This window comes from Haematobia irritans, chromosome 2 (genome assembly GCF_050003625.1).
Source record: "Haematobia irritans isolate KBUSLIRL chromosome 2, ASM5000362v1, whole genome shotgun sequence".
Lineage (NCBI taxonomy): Eukaryota > Metazoa > Arthropoda > Insecta > Diptera > Muscidae > Haematobia > Haematobia irritans.
Window position 1 is genome coordinate 84,468,541 of NC_134398.1, and position 20,804 is coordinate 84,489,344.

Genomic DNA, 20,804 nt, shown 5'->3' on the forward strand with positions numbered 1-20,804 from the left:
GATCGTTCCCTTTTTCCAGTCTCAAGAATTCCTTGAGCCCATTTTAAGGAATCGCTTTGTTTAGCCGACAGCGTGCTTGGGTCGACTGATCCTAACTTCTTTAGGATAAACAAAGCATTTCTGGGTTCCTTGAATCTCTTTCGTGAGGGATTACCTCCTTTTGATGTCGTTACCTTAGAAAAAGTTCGACTTGTCATAGTGTCGCCACCTGTCGACCCGTCTACAGGTCGACTAATTGGGCCTAACTCTTGGTCATTGCCCAGATTTATAACTCCAGTCGATACCCGTCCACTGGGCCCTGAAGTTAGCAACCCAGTGGATGACTTGGAATTTCGCTGCATGGTGGCTTAATATCCCACCACACTTGAAATTCTTAGTAGGTACCTATTACGATGAGTTTATCCGCTATTGAAAAACACGTCCGTTCCGTTCGACGGTTGAATAGAGGTTTTAAATCTAAAGTTTCAATATTTCAGTTAATATAAGGACAATTTCTTTAAATCAAAAATGTGTTACTTTACTTTAAGGAAAATTAGCCTTAGTTCAAAGACATGCGACTTTAACGGAGGGACGAAAATTTATAAAATTTGTGTCCTAAATTTAATGAAAACAAATTTTGAAGCAAAGATTATAAACTTTATTTTAGTTAAAATTACATTATATTAAAGAAATTTGTCCTTAATATTTTGTAAATTTCGCATTCTAAAATTTAGATTGCGTAATTTTTAATATCACGTAAATATTTTTTTTTCAGTGTGCATAGCAGATTGCAACACTAGAGTTGCCCAAATCTAAAATATAAAAGGCTTCGAGGGTTGCCTTTTACATTTTAGATTTGGATTTATAGGCCACAGGACATTTACCTGTGGCATTCTAGCCTCAAATATTTGTAGTTTAGATCTATCTTCTATTTATCCCTAAAATGTCGGCATGTTACTCCTACGGGAAATTGGTGTAATTTGCCACTGACGGACCTATCGTAAGACTGGTTTACCTCCAGTTTATCGAAAACTGTCCCAGGACATGTCATTTGATATGGATGTAAACGAAATGTGGTTTTAACAGGATGGTACCACTTGTCATACTGCGGGCGAAACAATGGACTTATTGAAAGAAAATTTGAACGACAACATTATTTCGGGAAATGGACCGGGGAATTTGGGATACCTGAAGTCATTGGTTAACGTGGATAAACCAGCAACGCTTTTGGAAACCAATATTCAATGTGTCATTGCTGAAATACGCTCTCAAATGCTTGAAAAGGTGGTCGAAAACTATACCTCCAGAATGACCTTTGTGAAAAATAGTCCTGGTAGCCATATGCCCGGAATTCGCTGATTACTTGCAGCGAATGAGATATGATTTGAAGGCGAATCCTAGGGGTTTTACAATTTTGTGAATTCTAAGCGTGGGACTGTAGGTTTTCCCGTCTTTATGAGGTTCAATGATGTTGAGGCTTCTGATTCTCGGACTATTTCGGATTTATTCGCGGATTTCTTTCAGGGAACATATGTTGATTCCCCAGCTGCTATGTTGGAATATCCCTTTTATATTCAGTCATACTATATTGTCTCTTCTATCAGACTTTCCTATGATGAAGTTCTCAAAGGTTTGAAGTCGTTGAAATCTAATTACTCTCCTGGACCTGATGGTGTGCCCTCTGCGGTGTTGAGGCATTGCGCATGTGCGTTATATATTCCTCTGACTGACCTCTTCAATTATTCTCTGGCTAGTGGTCATTTTCCTTCTGTTTGGAAGGAGAGTTTTATTGTCCCTCTTCCAGCGTTGCCAGAATTGTTTCACCAAAAACCGCTAGATTTGTCCAAAAAACTAGCCAAAAAAAGCTAAAAAATTTTAAAAAATAGCTAGAAAAAAAGCTAAATTTTTTTGTATCAAAAGTCACGTTTTTGATTGAAATTTAACAAATTTAAAGGCTTTATTTCACTTAAAATGCATATTATTTTAATTGTATTCATTTTATTTCCATTTCTGTGAGACCGTAAGAAAATCTAAGTCATATTAGCTCTGTTTGCGTACTCGATACATTTGGATCACAAATTTTTACTGGAAGTCCTTCGTTTATATTTCCTAGTAAAAACATTTTTCCCAGTAAACTTGCAATTATCAGCTGGTTAATCATCAACAAGTCAAATGTGTGATATATTGCACAATGTCACATAGAACTGCATTCGAAAATATCAACATATTTCATTTTAACTGAATTAATGATAAATTCGTGAACGAGTACACTTCTCCTAATATTTCCCAAGAGAATAAAACCCATTTTAACTATCTTGCAAGTTTATACTGAATAACTTTTATTCAAAAATTTCCCTACAAACCTATTGTTGTCCAATTTTCGTAAATGTAAATCCATTCCTTTAATAAATAGCAGATTTTTTGATCCTATCACTACGAATTTTTTTATTGCATATTTTTATGTTAAAAAAATAATACCACATTCAAAACTTTATTATTATTATTATTTTATTTATTATTATTATATTATTTCTATGTTCGGTTCCAAAGATTTTGAACACTAATGATTTTGGTATTGATTCCGAGTCAAATTTGAACTTATTCGTTTTTTCAGCTTTTTATTCATGAACTACCACAGTGCTTTAAAAACGTGCTAACGAAAACTTAAATTTCCAAATTCAGACTCTAAGTAGAAATTATTCTATGTATACGTTTTTAAAATAAAATGTTTAAAACCCTCTTCTATTTTTGAGCCCTATTTTGGTTTGTGGTCAAGATACAAAAACTCCACAAATTTAAAGACTATTTCATTAATTTTAAGAATTTTGTAGAATTGACCCTAGCCTTCTTTCATGTAAAGATACCCACTTTTAAGTTAAATCAATTAACTATAAGGACAAAACGACTTTATCGGCTTTTGGACAAGGAAAAAAGTTTATATAAGAGAAATTCACAAATGCTATTATAACCAAAATTCGCGTTCGTATTTTAAGGACATGAAATTCACAAATGCTATTATAACCAAAATTCGCGGACGTATTTTAAGGACATGAAATCTTTGGCCTCACGACAATGTTTTTTTAGTGTACAAAGCAATTCACATCTACTATTTTAGTTTAGTAATATCATAATAAATTTAGAATATTATAATAACATAAAAAGGATAAACGAGTCAAATGCTAATATTCCTAATCATTTACTGACAGTTTATATAAGGAATTTGTATGGTAATAGTAGATTTAAAGTTTACGATAACTTTTACGAATACGAGGAAAAAACTTTACAACAAGGTGTATTTGCTCCAAAAATGCCCGGATAATGGCTGGAATAATTATTAATGCTTCAATTGAGCTTCGAATTATTTCATATTTCAATAGGAACATGTCGAAAATAAAAAAGCCAAAAATAGCTAAAAGGGTCATGAAAAAAAGCCAGAAAAAAAGCTAAAAGCTAAATGCATTTTTTTCCCGCTAAACGTCTTCAAAAAAAGCCAAATCTAGCGGGAAAAAAGCTAAATTGGCAACGCTGCCCTCTTCATAAGAATGGTAGTAGATTCGACGTTCGGAACTACAGGTGCATAGCGAAGTTGAGTGCGATACCGAAGCTGTTCGAGAAACTGGTAACTGATAGGCTTGTTCGGCAACTTCAGTCAGTGGTCTCTGTTAGTCAACATGGTTTTACGAGGAATAGATCGACAGTGACTAATCTGTTGGAGTTCTCGACTCATGTGTTTAGGAACTTTTCTCTCGGGTGCCAAACGGATGTCATATTTACGGATTTCAGCTAGGCGTTTGACACGGTTAATCATGGGATCCTTACGTATAAACTTGACTTGATTGGCTTTCCGCCGGGGTTTTTGAGTTGGATATCTTCATATCTTTCTGGAAGGTCACAAAGGGTTTTATTTAGGGGTTGTGAGTCGAAGCGGATATATGTTAAATCTGGTGTTCCGCAGGGAACTCATCTCGGTCCCATTCTTTTTGCTTTGTATTTGAATGATCTGCCACATGTTATTCGATTTTCAAGGATACTAATGTATGCTGACGATGTGAAACTTTTTGCATCTGTCTCTTCAGATGTAGATTCTGCTAGGTTGCAAGGGGACTTTGATAGTTTGATTAATTGGTGCGTTGTGAATTGTATGACTCTTAATAGGGGGAAGTGTAAGAGTATGACTTTTTCGAGAAGGTGTGCTTTGTCTACTGATTATCATATCGATGACTATTATCTGGAGAAGGTATCTTGTTTTAAGGATTTGGGGGTATGGTTGCACACTAAATTGAATTTTAACTACCACATTGATAGCTGTGTTGGGAAGGCTATGTCTGTTTTAGGTTTTATAAAGCGTTGGTCGAAGGAGTTTGATGACCCTTACCTATGTAAGCGGTTATATACGTCTCTTGTGCGTCCGATTCTTGAATATGGTTCTATTATTTGGTCTCCTTTTTACAATTGTCATATTGATAGGATCGAGTCAGTGCAAAGGAATTTTCTGTTGTTTGCTTTACGAGGATTAGGATGGAGTGACGTGACGGAGTTACCTCCATACGTGAATAGATTGAGGCTAATAGATTTGCCAACCCTTGAGAGAAGACGGCGCATGCTGGATATTTTATTTATTGTGAAGTTGGTTAATGGTATGATTGACTCAGATTTCTTGATTGGACACTTGAACTTTGTTGTACCAAGTCGACCAATGAGACATTTTTTGCCCTTGAGCTACCATTATTCAAGTACAACTACGAGGCCAATAGCCCATTGAATCGTCTTATAATTGAGTTTAACCATTATTTTAATTTATTTTCACTCACTGATTCCATATCTTGTATAAAACGCGCTATCCTTATGGATTAGTTTTATGCTCTAATGGGTTGTCAACTATAACTATATCGTATTTCGCATTTTATTGTTCCTGTCTGTTCCTGCAATAACTCCCTATTATGCTCCTGTCCATTAACGTAATTTCCTGTGTTCGTTCCTGCTATCCTTATTCATGCTATCACCGTGTTCCTGATTCCTGCTATCACCATGTTCCTGCAATAACTCCCGTTCAAGCGATATTATACTCTCCGATTTTATTTTCCATTTCCTTATACTGCTGTGTTCCTGATTCTTCCTGGTTCCTGACTTGTAATTGCCTAAATTTCTTCCTTTCAACATACCTACTATGCTCCTACTATGCTTTGGCGTCATTTCCTGCATGCGTTCCTGCTGTCCTTATTCCTGCTATCACCATGTTCCTGATTCATCCTAGTTCCTGATTCATCCTAGTTCCTGATTCTCTTAGTTCCTGACCCATAATTCGTCTAATACAAAACCCATTCTATCCCTGGTATCCCAGTTTTTCCGCAATGAATTTACTCCAGCTTTACACTATATTCCCAATTCTTGTAGTAAAATTGTTCCTTATCTTATCTTTTTTTTCTCTTCTTTTTTCTCTTGTTTTTTTGTTGTTTGTATCCAATTCTTAGTCCCAATCCTGCCTATAAATCTTCTATTGTCCCTACAATTTCTAAAATAGATTATATAGATATATTTTATTTTATTTTATTTTATTTTTAATGTATTATAAGCGTCATACTTTTTATTTTACTGTAACCAGCTGCTAATTATGCTGTGTAAATAAATAAATAAATAAATAAATTATATTTAAATGTTAAATGACAAGAAATTATGTACACTAATAAGTTCTCTTTGGTCATTTCTTAATTTGGCATGTGTTTTTAGTTGCTTTCTTTTTTTGTATAAAGTTATTTTTTTAAAAAATGTTGTAATGTACAACATTTTCGTATATAACTTTATAGCAAAAAAAATTTAAAAAAAATAGTTCCGGCATTATTCACAGAAAAAAGTAAACTAGATTATGGGAAAATGAACTATCTCGTGCGAAAATGGAACTAAATTGTATTCCAAATTTTGGGAAACGGAAATTAACGGAAATTTTCCGACATTTTTGGATTTTTAATTACCATTTACGAAATGCATCTTTCTCGAAAAGAAAAAATTAACTAAAAATAATGAAAAAATCTTAGGCACCAAATCATTCCCATTGTAACCACGCCGTAGTTCATTTTTACTATTTTTGAGAGGTGTACGAAAAAGTTCTTCTGTTTTAGTTAGAATTGAACTAATTTGTATGTCATTGAAATTTTACTGCCATTTATTTCATAAAATGTTTGAGACATACTTCGAATAAAGAAAAAATCGTTGGGCTGGGGAAAATTTCTTACAAAATTTAAAAAATAAACTAAAACTTTTTTTTGCCGTTTTTGATTTCAGCTTAAAACCATGCATTGACTAAACTACAAGTGTAGCTTAACCAACAGAGGAAAAGAATGTTTGTCAAATTTATTTGGGCAAAGCCCTATAGACTGCAAGCTGGTTGGATGGACGCACGTTTTGGAATTACCACATTCCTCATCAGCATACTCTACTTGCAGCAAAACTATCAACCAATTATCAGAATAAATTCAGGCAGTTCACTGTAGTTTAGTCAATGCATGGTTTTAAGCTGAAATCAAAAACGACAAAATGATTGAAGAATAAACCAACAATAACAAAACAAAACGAATAAACTAAAACAAAATGTAGTTTTCAAACATTTGATTAAATTGCTCCAGTTGTCGCAGCCTATCCCATTTAAAATAAAGATTAATTGTGACTCGCTTAATGTTTGTTTCCGAAAACATGCGACACGATATTCTTTGAAACCAGGACATGATTGATTCTCGTTCTTGTAAATTGCAAATATTGCAAAGTTGTTCAAGGTCCGTAGCTCCATACATATTTATATTGAGCTGTAGAACGTTTTCCACACCCTCAAAAAAATCACTTGTGTAACATATACTTCCAAACACATTCTGCTTCAAGCATATATATTTCCAGGATCGGTCCAAATATAATATTGTTTTGTCAAATATATTATGTTTCTCCTTATGCATACACTGGTTGAAAAAACTTTTAATGAAATTTTGTTGTGTGCATATACAGTGTTACCGTTGGCAATTTTTAAAAAGTCGCAAAAAAAGTCGCATATTCAAAAAAAGGTCGCACACAAAAGTAGCATAATGATAAAAAAAGTTGCTTACATCTATGAGGTCTTTTTATTACAAAAAAAATGTTCTACAAAATAACACAAAAACAACAAAGGAAAAGTCCCTTTGCCATAAAAAGATAATTTACCAAAAGATAATTTACCATCTTTTTTACTTAGGTTAGGTATAATGACGACCCAAAACTTCATTTTCACTTAGACTTTTCAGTTAATTATGATACTACAATATTGACTCTCTGTTTATCACTGAATGCAGTTCGATTCCACACGCAGAGAAGAAACATGATTGTCACAAAAATATTCGAAGAGCAAAATAATATGATAGGAACTATTTTTGCGGCGACCATGTAACATTTTCACCTGTAACCATGTTGGTTCAGTGAACATGGTTCTAAGAAAAATAAAATTGTCCTCATCTAAAATGTTATATTGATAAAAAGAATTTTGTTTGAATCAAAATACAATGGTCACGATCTAAAATGTTACGGTTTTCGTCAAAAATGTTTTTCTTCCAGTTAAAAGAACATGGTCGCAACCTAAAATGTTTTGATCTTTATGAAAAAAAACTCTTTTCTTCGTCGAAAAAAGTACGCCACTTGAGAAAAGAAAACACAAAATTAACTTTATTTATATGTTTTTATTTATTTATAAACTAATTCATTATTTATTTGTATTTACTATGTCGCGCAAGCAAACATCACATATTTTTACACATTCTATTTTGGTTCAATTTCAACAATAAGTAATCATTCCATATTTACTTCGTGCCCATCAAATGTACCAATGCAGACATCATGTAACTGCAAATAAAAATAAATTATACCATATATCAAAATGCAGAACAAAAAACAGGTACATTTTTTTCAATTACACTTTCCTTTTTTGTGTCACACAAAACCACGTGCCACTTCTGAGTAAATAAATTAACACAAAACACAGTAATTCCGTATTCTCCGTCCATTCCAAGAAACAATCAACACACGACTGACGCGCAAATTGAAAATCGTGTGTACCTGCTCAATGTTTTTATAAAATTCTTTTCGCTGCAAAAAAAATTAAATGGTCACGAAAACAATGTACATGGTCTTTATGGCCATGTAATGGTTCTAGACATGTCTATACGTAACCTATAAAAATACTTTTCTCTATGCAAAAAAAGAAAAAAATGAAATGGTCAGGTACATGTTTTTCCCGACCATATAATGGTCTCAAATTCTATCATTTAAATAATAGAACATGTTTGCGGCATTTGAGAACCATTTAAATGCTTATTGCCAACATATATTTTTCTCCGCTCGAAAATTATTTTTACAAGGACAAAATATATGGTTTTCGCGACAATTACATGCTCTATATAAGCATTAAATGGATGCGGCAACCATGTCCAAACATGTTTTTTCTGTTCGTGCACCCTTTACCATTCTGGGAAAGTTAGCCTCACCGAATAGCATGGTAAAACAATAATAGTGGATGTAACCATCTACATTCGGTTCGTGCAACAAATTTCAAATTTTGTTTTGAGAGAGCCATTTTCGTTGTTAATTGACGTTGGATTCAATTTCGTCAAAGCTTTTCTCATCTGATTGGCGTTAGTCAAGAGAATCTAATAGAGAGCATTTTCTTTCACAGGTACCGCGCCCCGGAGGTCCTGCTGCATTCCACCAATTATGGGAGCTCAATCGATATGTGGGCTATGGGTTGTATTATGGCCGAGCTCTATACATTTCGCCCTCTATTCCCAGGCAGCAGTGAAGTCGATCAACTTTATAAAATATGTTCTGTTTTAGGAACCCCCGACAAGGTACAGAGTTGTCTTATTACTTCCATCTTTCTACTTAATTCGTTTGTGTTTTACAGAATGATTGGCCGGATGGATATCGCTTGGCCTCAGCCATACATTTTCGTTATCCCGATTGTGTTAGGGTGCCACTCAATTCGATTGTTACTCGATGCAGTCAACCTGGCTTGGATCTGATGGAGGATTTGTTGCTCTACGATCCAGACAAGAGACCTACAGCTCCACAAAGCCTCAAATATCCGTACTTTAATGCATTGAAGCGTATATCGCCTGCAGCTGCAACCAAGGCCAATATCAAATTGACATCCAAATATGGAACTAATGGAACTTTAACACATAATCAATTGTCGAATAATGTCCTTCCGGTACAAGAGAAGCTACAGACATTGACTGATATGATCCACCGCAGCAATAATAATAACATAAATAGTAACAACAACAACAACAATAACAAAACTACCACAAACAACAATCTCAACAAGAACGACATGGGGGATGCCAACTTATTGAACAATTCCAAAAATGGTCACATGGTCGTTCAGCAAGCCAAAAATGTCAGCCATATACAAATTCCCAAAATAAGCTTTCTTTCAATGAACACAAATGACCTGATGAATGGACCCGTCCCTGTCCGGGTGACGACTAAACAAACAAAGCCCTTGGACGAAGGTTCATCCGTGAAGAGCGAAACGATCCGGTACAACACGATCTTGGCCCCGGCCAGTAATATTTACCTCAGCACTGGAAACCTTAATCAGAGTACGGATAATTTGGCTCGAACCGAATCGATAAACGATATATTTCTGAATCGCAATATATCACATTTGTTCGGTATCAGCCAACAACCTGCACCCCAACCCATTCAGCAGCATCATCCCAATGTTTCGTTTCACAGTGGTAAACAGATGGTTGGTGGTGGAGGAGGCGGTGGTGGTGGTGGTGGTACAAATCGAGGCACGAATACCATATACATGAATGGTGGCGTTCGTAACTATGCTCTGTATGAGACTGCTGCAAAAAATGCCAAAAATTCTGCCAAAATTGGTGGTTACTATGTATACACCAGACCCACACAGGACCCCTTCCCCAACGATCCTAGTAAAGTCTACAACATGTTTTCGAAAGTGACCGTGAGCAAGCAGCAACATCAACCCTCCGATTTGATTCTATGTAATTCATATGAGAAGGCCAATTTGATGGGTAGTAAAGTCTTTACGAGTAAGGATGTCTATTCGGCCCGATCACGAATTAGTCGTGTAGATGCCAACCATCAATTTCCTGATCGAGACATTGTAAAGTTGCGAGGCAATCTGGATGATCTGGGTAATACGGAAAAAAATTTCGACAAGGATGATGAACTGGATACAATATTAGGGTAAGAACATTCTCATCTATAAAATGTATGCTTCGCCACGCTTTCTCGTTTATTTAAGATATTAAAATTATAAATCCTATTAAGCATATATACTCAGTAAAACCTTGGTAAGTAGTTGATGTGAAAAAACTCGTTACCAAACGTTCTTGAGCCATTATTCGCAGCAATATCTTTTCCATGAAAATAATGGTCTACATTCGTCGTATGCAATCCACTTAGCATTTCGTGGTCTCGGTTCGATCTCTAATTAAATATATATATTTTTTTTGAATTATGGATTTTATAATTTTTGTTTTTATACCCTAAACCCAATAGTGGTCAGCGTCAGATGTGCCCTCCAAAAATATTGATTGTAGACTCCATCAAATATATACCGATCGACTCAAAATCACCACCTGCGTCGATCCAGCCCTTGGTGTACGTGTTAGCAGGATTCCGGTCACATTTATTAACCGATTTTGATGAAATTTGGTAGACGGTGTTTTTTTTGGCACAAGGATGAATGGTTTTGAGTTGAGGAAAAAAAGCTGATCAAATTTAGATTTTGATATAGCTCCCATATATATCTTTCGACAGATTTTCCGTCATATGACTAAAGTGGTCAAAGTTGTAATCCGATTTACGTGAAATTTTGCACAGGAAGCAGAGTTAATATAATAACTATGCATGTGAAATTTTATTGAAATCGGTTTAGATTTCGATATAGCTTCCATATATATGTTTTTCCGATTTAGGTACACAGAAAAAAAGTGTCTCGTAAATTTAAGAAGATTTTTACAATAATTTATTACAAGAATTTTCCAGAATTTTAGTTCATTTTTCGTATCTTCAACGAAAATTAACTACTCGAAAGGAAATTTTATAAATTCTAAGTAGCAATCGTTTAGTTCATGGCCTACAAAATACGATGGAAATTTCCTTAAAAAATTTCTTAACTAGTAGTTAAAAATTCGTTTGTCATGCTATAAAACTACTTGTGAAATGTAAAGTATTTTCTAAATAATAAGTGCAATTTACCATAAGATTTTTTTGTATAAGAAAATATTTTTTTACGAAAAATTAACTTGAAAGTGGATAGCAATTTCTTACTGACAATTCCTATAGTTAATAATTGTTGGTAAAAAATTACCCAATGAAATATTTTTAGTTCACATGTAATTAAATTTATAGACATTTTCGTCAAAAATGGGTAGATATCATTTCATGAAGTTTTTGCTAATTTTAAGTTAAACGTTTCATCGTTCTTATACTGATATGCATTTAAGAGTATTTTTTTTATAGTAAATTGTGGACAGATGCGATGAACTAATGCATAGTACAGAGATCTTTCTCGTCAAAGTGGAATATGTTTAATGTAAAGATTATGTTACTTGAAATTGTTTTGAGAGTGAGAGCATGCAATGCAATAATGAGAAATGGTAGCGAGTGATGGGGATGTTGTGTATATCTGAGCGTGGGGTTGTTTTGTTTTTGTTCTTTAAGTGGTTTGTGTGTGTGTTTATTATTCGCGAATGGTTTATTTGTCTGGATGAGGTGTTGTTTTCAATGAAGGCACATGTGTTTTTGTTGTTGTAGGAATGTTTTGGTTTTGCTCGGTTTTGTTTGACATGCTTCAGTTGTGTAGTTGGCGTTGGCGTGGGCTGTTGCATCTTTTTAGCAAGTATGTAACAAGGGAATATAAAGGTATGGAATATTTTGGTTTTTTGAGACATATATTGGTGTTTGTTTATTAAAACTTTGAAATGAAAGTTATTAATATTTTAGCGATAAGATGTACGATGGCGAAGTGATGATCGGTAGCTTAGAAAAAAGTTATTAAGAATGTTCAATATTTAGAAAAAAAAAACTGAAATGGAAAGTATATTGAAATTGTTTTATCTAATTTAATTTTTATTATTCAATGTAAAAAATAAATATTCAATTTCAGAGTAACTCCAGATGAATTTGGAAAATTGTTTGTTACACCTCAGCGTATAGTTTAATGATAAATAGGTAAGAGTTCTTTTTCAATGTGGTTTTCTTTTAACAAATAATATTCTTTATGTATATTATTATTTGCTAATTATTATTATTATTATTTTTTTAACCAGTTTCAAGTTTTTCTTTGTTGTAAAAAAATATTGAAGTTAAGAGCAATCCCAGATGGATTTTTATATTTTTCCTCGGCGTATAATTTAATAGAGAAGTGGTAAGTTTTCTTTTAAAAATTTGCTTTCTTTTCACTAGAATATTTAAATTTTTATGAACTTTTTATTATCAAAATTACAGGTTTTTAATACCTTATTTTAGTATTACATTAATCAAATATTTTTGGAAACCAATTTGATATTTTTATTGTAAAAAAACAAATATTTAATTTCAGAATAACAACTTGGAAACATTTTTATGAATTGGTAAGCTTTCTTTAACATTCTTTTAACCAGAATATTTAGTTTTTTTTATGCATATTATTTCTTTAATTAGATTTTTTGGAAACCAATTTAATGTTTTCTATTTAATGTAAAAAATAAATATTTAATTTCAGAGTATCCCCAAATGAATTTCGATAACTTTTTAACCTCAATTTAATAGAGAATTGGTAAGTTTTATGTTAAAACTTTGGATTTCTTTTGACAAGAATATTTATTGTATTATGTCCTTCACATCGATAACAACACAGTTTTATGAGTTAATATGTTACTTAATTCATTATTTCTCTAATTGTTTCAGGTACAAACTTTATGAGGTACGTTTATCTAAGAAAAGTTGAATTCCTTACACCATTTAATAAAATGCCCCAAATATGGTAAGTTACAAGCTAATTTAAAGAGATTAAAATTTATATTTTATTACATGTTAATTTTTAACAATTTTCATTATTCCTTCCATTTTTTTCAGCAAGATATGTGAATATACTAACGAGGAATAAAAAACTAAGGAAAAGTCAAAATATCCAAATAGCGAGTTAAAATAAACTATTTTCTTGTTCCACGTGGTCATAATTTTTATTCACAAAAACATTGTATTAAGAACTTTCATCATAAGTTTTTATAATAAAGTACTTTTGCTTAAAGAAAGTTGAATTTTAATGTATGAAAATTTTCATAGTAGTAAAACGGATTGTTGTTCCATTAATTATTTAATTTCTCTGTACTGTGGAATGATTGATTTAAAAATACTTTAGTCGTCGACATTTTAAAGAGACTGTTAACCACTTTTTATTATCGGGTTTCCCAAAAAATAAGCAGGTAAACCAAAATAATACTGACTTTTTAACTTGGTAGGGGTATATAAATCTTATGGTGTTGTAAAAATGAACTAAAATACAATGTTATAGATTAACTAAAATTTAAGAGAATTATAAACTAGACAAGTTGAAAAAAAATCTTAAGGGCTAAATCATGGTCAATATTACTACAGTTTAGTTCATTTTACAATGGAAAAGGGTTCACTGTTTTTTCAGTGTACAACTGGCCGAAATACCCATATTTTCGCCACTGCTAAGTCGAAAACTTATCAAAATGACACAAATTTTCCTATTACTCTAATACACATCTACCGATAAATCATAAATACAGTTTTGCGAAGTTGCCTCAAAATTGGTGCAGATTTAAATATTTCCCATATTTTTTTAGTAACATTGTGCTTCATCCCCGGGCATTAGACGATTTAAATTTTAATTATAGAGATTTTCTAGCAGTACAAAAAATTGTCTCCAAATCGGTTAATATATATTTGTATATGGGAATATAAACCTTCATGAAGAAGTTAAGATGGTAACACAAATTGTGGTCTACAAAGTGGTGAAGGGTATAATATAGTCGGCACCGCCCGACTTTATACTTTTCTTACTTGTTTTTTAGCGTTTTGTCAAAGTTTTTTTATCAACACCTTTTCAAAAGATTTCGTCAACATTTTGGCAAATTGGAAGTAATTCGCAATCAATTTGTGGATGTATTGAAGATGAGCTGTTTCAAGTCAAGTAGAATTTATTTACCCTCAAACTGAAAAGTTGTAGCATTTGAAAAGTGTTCATCCTGTGTTTATTGGGTTTAGTCAGTTTCTAAAACTTTTTGTTTCCAGGTGGTAATTCTTTAACAAACTTTGACCAGCTGTTATTCTTGTCATTTTGCACCTGCCGATCTATGAGGGATCTCAGTTGTTTTAGAATGCAGGTGATTGTAACTCTTTCTGAATTGTTCCAACTTCTTTGTAATCTTCTACATAAATAGTTTATTTCTTTGGCCTAGTAAGTTTAGAGTGACATTTGATAATTTGTTCTGCCAGCGTGGTTTTGTTTTCTCACAGAAATTTGTTGGGTAACTTCTTGTACAATCTTCGTGATTACTCCTAAAATACTTTCAACATTTACGGTAGTTACAACCAAAGACAATGATCTCTAGGAAGATAGGAAATTGGCTACTGAGGAGATCAAACCATTTACATTGTTAGTTTCGTACTTTTCGTTTATCGAACCAAACGCGCACACGACAAGTATTGACATAGCATTAAAATGCAAATAAAAAGAAATTAAGTGCACGAAATAAATTTCCATAAAGGGGAAAATTTATTTTTTTGTTGTTGCCTAAAATTTAACATTGCTTCATTAAGAAAATTAAGTTTTTCATTTAAAAAATAAAAATTATTTTTTTCATTTTTTTCTATTTCATTATATCCTTATCAAATTTTAAATAAACTTACAAAAACAAATCCCTAGACATTCGAATAAGTGATCTTTAATTAAAAGAAACCCATAAAATTGGCGGCTCAACCGAAATATTTAAGAATAAAAGTGATTGTGAAATTCATTTTCTTGCAGTTTTATAACTTTGTTTTACACGCATACAACGACGACGACGCTACATATACACATGTGTGTGAGAGAAAAAATCCTCAGCGAGTGAGAACATACACATACATACAATGCCTACTCTCGGAGATTTTGAAGCAGTTCGCAATAATTTGAAGACGACCAAACGCGCAACGACGACGGCCTTACACAGATTCATATTCAAAAACGAAGGAGACAGATCAAACCGGCAACGAATTCGCATGTTTGAAGGGTTTGAATTTGAATTTTTCACATATACAAGCAGACGCTTGTATATGTGAAAAATAACATACGCACGACGGACTTGATTTCAATTTGTACACTACTGCGTTTGAACTACGACGTTGATGATTTACATACACATGTAATGGCAAATTTGAAAAAAAGGATGCTTTTGAGTAGCAACAAAGAAGACGACGATGGTGATCAAACTGACGACGAGAGTCAAGCTGATGACGATGGTAGTAGTGAAGATGAAAAGACTTTGGTGGACGATGAGCATAATCTAACGTTGTTGACTCACAATCAGAACGTTCGACGGCAGCGGTGATTTATCTGTCGGAGCTAGAATTGAAGAGTTCGAAGAGAACGCCACAATTATGCACTGGGACGAGTTCCAAATGTTTATTTTTGCTAAAAGGTCTTTGAGAGGTTTAGATAAATTATTAATCTCAAGTGAAAGAGGTGTAACATCGTGGCGTATGCTGAAAAAGACCCTCTTAGATGTATTCGGTACATCAGTGAACAGCGCTAAAATCCACAAAATGTTAACAGGGAGAAAAATTTTGAAAGATGAAAACATCCAGGAATATTTCCTCCTCATGAAAGAAATAGCATCTCAAGGTAACGTGGAATGGATAGTGCGTTGATGCAATATGTTATAAACGGCATTACGGATTCGGTTACCAATAAAGCTGTTTTGTACGGCGCTGAAGATCTAAGTGAGTTTAAAAAGAAGCTACGCATATACGAACAAATGCAAAATGATTTTAAACAAAAGGACAGTGTAAAAGTCGCCCGATCTGTAAATACGAAAAATAATCGAACATATGAAAAATGTGACACCTTATGTTTCAATTGTGGCGGAAAGGGCCATTTGTCTAAAGATTGTAAAAACGCGTCAAAAGGTACAACATGTTTTTGTTGTAATAAGTATGGTCACATATCGAAAGATTGCCCTTTGAAGCAAGACAGTGCTGTACGACGAATTGTATCGGACAATGATATGAACATAAACGTGGAAATATTCGGTCGGGGATTTAAAGATCTATTTGATACGGGTAGCAAATTTAATATTATGAGTAAGGACATTTATAATTCATTAAATAAACCCAAACTTTCTAAATCGAACTTTTATTTGGTCGGTTTTGGAAACGGATCTGGAAACCGGGTTAAACCGATTGGCAATTCGAAATTTTATGTTGGCATTGACGGTGAAAAATACGAATTAGTATTCCATGTTGTAGAACACACATGCATAAACACTGAAATCATAATTGGTGCTGATTTAAGTTATGTTGCTGAAATTGTTATAACGCCGAATGGTATCAAGATTAATAAGTTAGCGAACGAGGAGTGCGACGAAACTTGTAACATCATGACAATAGACGCAGTTGAATATTCAGCAGATATCGATGTGGATGATTTAGCCAGTGACAGTGCGAAAGAAAAGGTAACTAACATGATTTTGAATTGCAGACCGAATAAGACAAAAACGACCAAGGTAGAAATGCGAATTACTCTCAGCGATGAAAGCCCACTTTATTGTAACCGAAGACGACTACCATTGATGGAACGTCAGAAAGATGAAAACCAAATAGACCTGTGTCTGGCCGAAGGGGTGATAGAATTATCCGAGTCGGAGTTCTGTAGTCCAGTTGTATTGACGAAGAAGCGTAACGGATCGTCTAGATTATGCGTCGACTATCGAAGACTAAACAAGGTCATTGTGAAGGATCGTTTCCCGTTACCGCTTATTGAAGACCAACTTGATAGATTGCAAGACGCCGTGATTTTCAGTACTATTGACTTGCGCAATGGTTTCTTTCACGTCCCCGTTAATGAGGAAAGCAAAAAAATACACGGCGTTCGTAACACATAATGGAATCTATAAATTTTTGAAAGTACCGTTTGGACTTTCCAATTCCCCGGCTGTATTTAAACGACACATAAATGCTATTTTTCGAAATTTTAACCGTGAGGGTATTGCCCTACCGTACGTTGACGACGTTATAATCCCAGCACGTAACGAAGAAGAAGCATTGTTAAATTTGGAAAATGTATTGCAACTTTGCCAGGATTTTGGATTGGACATAAACATTAAGAAGTGTAAATTTTTGAAACGTAGAATCGAATTTCTTGGGCATGTGATTGAGAATAAGAAGATCTTACCTTCTCCGGATACGACAGCTGCAATGATTCAATTTCCATAACCAAGAAATTTGAAGGAGATTGAAAGTTTTTTGGGACTTGCGGGCTATTTTCGGAAGTTTATACCGAACTTTTCCTTAATCTCAAAACCACTATCGGATTTGAAGAAGAATGACGTAGTATTTAATTTTTGTCCCGAACAAATTAGATCGTTCAAACAACTTAAGGAAAAACTAGCCTCCCATCCAGTTCTCAAAATCTTCAATCAAAATCACGAAACAGAACTGCATACATACGCATCGATCGACGGATATGGAGTAGTTTTGTTACAGAAGTCTCCCGATGATGGTAAATTACATCCAGTTTATTACATGAGCAAAAAGACAACCGATCAAGAAAAGAAGTATTGCAGTTACGAACTCGAAGTTTTGGCGGTTATACAAGCTTTAAATAAGTTCCGAGTATATCTGATTGGCATGCGATTCAAGTTAGTCACTGACTGTAACGCTCTAACGAAGACTATAGAGAAGAAAGATGTTCCGACCAGGGCAGCACGATTGATTATGGCCCTTCAAGAGTATGATTATTTTGTCGAGCACATACGCCCTAAGTCGAAACCCAATCATGATTATCGCTGAAGACATTCTAACATCCAAAATAGAACGACTCCAACAAAAAGATGACGACTTAATGGCAATAAGGCATATACAGCGCAACGAAGACGAACATGACGGTTATGTCTTAAAAGGTGATGTATTGTACAAAATTATTGATGACGAAGAAATATTGGTGGTGCCTAAAGGGATCCAAATTGATATAATCAAGAATGCACATGAACGACGCCATTTTTCAACGAAGAGAACCAATGAGCTTCTTCGAAAGGATTATTACATCCCTAAGTTAGACGAGAAAATTCAACGGGTGATATCCAACTGTATACCATGTCTAGTAATTAATAGGAAGAGAGGCAAACAAGAAGATGAACTTAATCCTATCCCAAAAGATGACACACCTATCATATTGACTATTTAGGACCGTTAGAATCCACTCATAGGATGTACAACCATATTTTTGCAGTTATCGACGCTTTCACTAAGTTTTGTTGGTTATATCCTACCAAAACCACGTCGGCGAATGATGCTATAACTAAACTACAAAACAAAGTTTAATCTTCGGAAACCCAAATAACATCATATCAGATCGAGGTTCAGCCTTCACGAGTGAAGATTTCAGAACCTACTGTAACGACGAAGGCATAAATCATATGAATATAACAACAGGTTTGCCCAGAGCCAATGGCCAAATCGAACGATTAAATAGCGTAATCGTAGCGGTATTATCAAAACTGAGTCCGGAGGACCCAACCAAGTGGTATAAATATGTTTGAGACGTACAACGTGTAATTAATTCCACATATAATCGAAGTGTTGGTGCAACTCCATTTGAGATGTTGATTGGTACCCAAATGCGTAGAAAAGAAGATTTTAGGCTCAAGGAACTTTTACAGCAAGAATTTATGAGTCTTCATAATGACAATCGCGACCAAATACGCCTTGCAGCCAAACAGCAGATTTTGGAGGTACAATCAGAGAATAGACGAAACTACAACTTACGTCGTAAACCAGCGCTACAGTACAAAGTTGGTGAACTTGTCGCCATAAAAAGGACAAAAAAGGAGGTGGTTTGAAGCTACGTCCGAAGTTTTTGGGCCCATATCGTGTGGTCAAAGTCAAGCCGAAAGATACTTATGATGTAGTCAAGTGCGGGAAAAGCGATGGTCCCAACCAGACAACGACATGTGCCGAGTATATGAAGCCATGGCCAGATGATATTGATGATGATAAAGACCTCATGATGCCCATGATTTCTAGTTCGCAGGATGGCCGAGATGTGGGAATCGAAGAATTAGCGCAGTCATCCACAACTGCAACTCATTGCCTCAGTGTTATCGTGACGCCAAAGAAGACAGACGTATCCGCATTACTTTTTTTCATTTTTTTCTATTTCATTAAATCCTTGTCAAATTATAAATAAACTTACAAAAATAAATTCTAGAGTTTATTGTCTTTGGTTACAACTGTCGTCGCAATGTTTTGGTTGTTTAACTCGATTGTGTTCTACAGCTGACCCCAGAAAATGACAAGTTATGGGAACGCGGTCGAAATTCAGTGCCCCAAAGTGTGTTTCTAAAGGTGATATGTACAAGCTGGAATTTGTGAGCACAATATCAAGAATGCATGGTTGTACATGCTTGGAATTTTGTTTGAATACATTATGTTGATAATTGTAGTTAATTGGTTTTCAAATAAAACATTTTCCGCTGTATTATTTTGTAAGCAATTCCAACTATTGTGGTGGGCATTGAAATCCCCGAATATTAAAAATTCTGCATCTCCTGCTGTTATTGTTTTAATGTCTCTCAAAAAGTAAGAACTATATTTTGGACAGTAAGCTCATGTACATGTTATTGGTTTTTTATTCATGTGAATAATTATGGAGATATTTTCTATTATATGTGTTTTGAACGTGGGTAGTCGATGGTGATGATTGGTATTTCTAATGGCTATAAGTACACCGCCTCCATGTGAACCAGAGTTGCCAATTTAGCTTTTTTCCCGCTAGATTTGGCTTTTTTTGAAGACGTTTAGCGGGAAAAAAAATGCATTTAGCTTTTAGCTTTTTTTCTGGCTTTTTTTCATGTCCCTTTTAGCTGTTTTTGGCTTTTTTATTTTCGACATGTTCCTATAGAAATATGGATAAAACATCGTACTTATCTAAGCCTTGCTGCCAGAATAAGGTTTTCAACATATTTCAAAGCTCAATTGAAACATTAATAATTATCCCAGTCATTATGCGGGCATTTTTGCAGCAAATACACCTTGTTGTAAAGTTTTTCCCTCGTATTCATAAAAGTTATAGTAAACTTTAAATCTACTATTACCATACAAATTCCTTCTATAAACTGTCAGTAAATTATTAGGAATATTAGCATTTGACTCGTTTATCCTTTTTATGTTATTATAATATTATAAAGTATGATATTACTAAATTAAAATAGTAGATGTGAATTGCTTTGTACACTGAAAAAAATATTGTCGTGAGGCCAAAGATTTCATGTCCTTAAAATACGAACGCGAATTTTGGTTATAAAAGCATTTGTGAATTTCTCTTATATTAACTGTTGTCCTTGTCCAAAAGACGATAAAGTCGTTTCGTCCTTATAGTTAAGTGATTCAACTTAAAAATGGGTATCTTTTCATGAAAGAAGGTAGGGTCAATTCTAAAAAAATCCTAAAATTAATTAAATAGTCTTTTAATTTGTGGAATTTTTGTATTTTGACCACAAACCAAAATAGCGTTCAAAAATAGAAGAGGTTTTTCAACATTTTATTTTAAAAACGTATACATAGAATAATTT

General features: G+C 33.9%; 1 protein-coding gene across 2 annotated transcripts in view; it reads left to right on the forward strand.

Moving 5' to 3' along the window:
• The window catches only part of LOC142225670 (uncharacterized), a 105,131-nt gene that overhangs the window by 67,566 nt on the left and 16,761 nt on the right, over window positions 1-20,804 (forward strand). For both annotated transcript variants that reach the window (XM_075295485.1, XM_075295486.1), the window contains exons 5-6: window positions 8,663-8,834; window positions 8,891-10,206. In XM_075295485.1, the coding sequence (XP_075151600.1) occupies window positions 8,663-8,834; window positions 8,891-10,206 (1,488 nt within the window). The remainder of the gene's footprint in view (window positions 1-8,662; window positions 8,835-8,890; window positions 10,207-20,804) is intronic.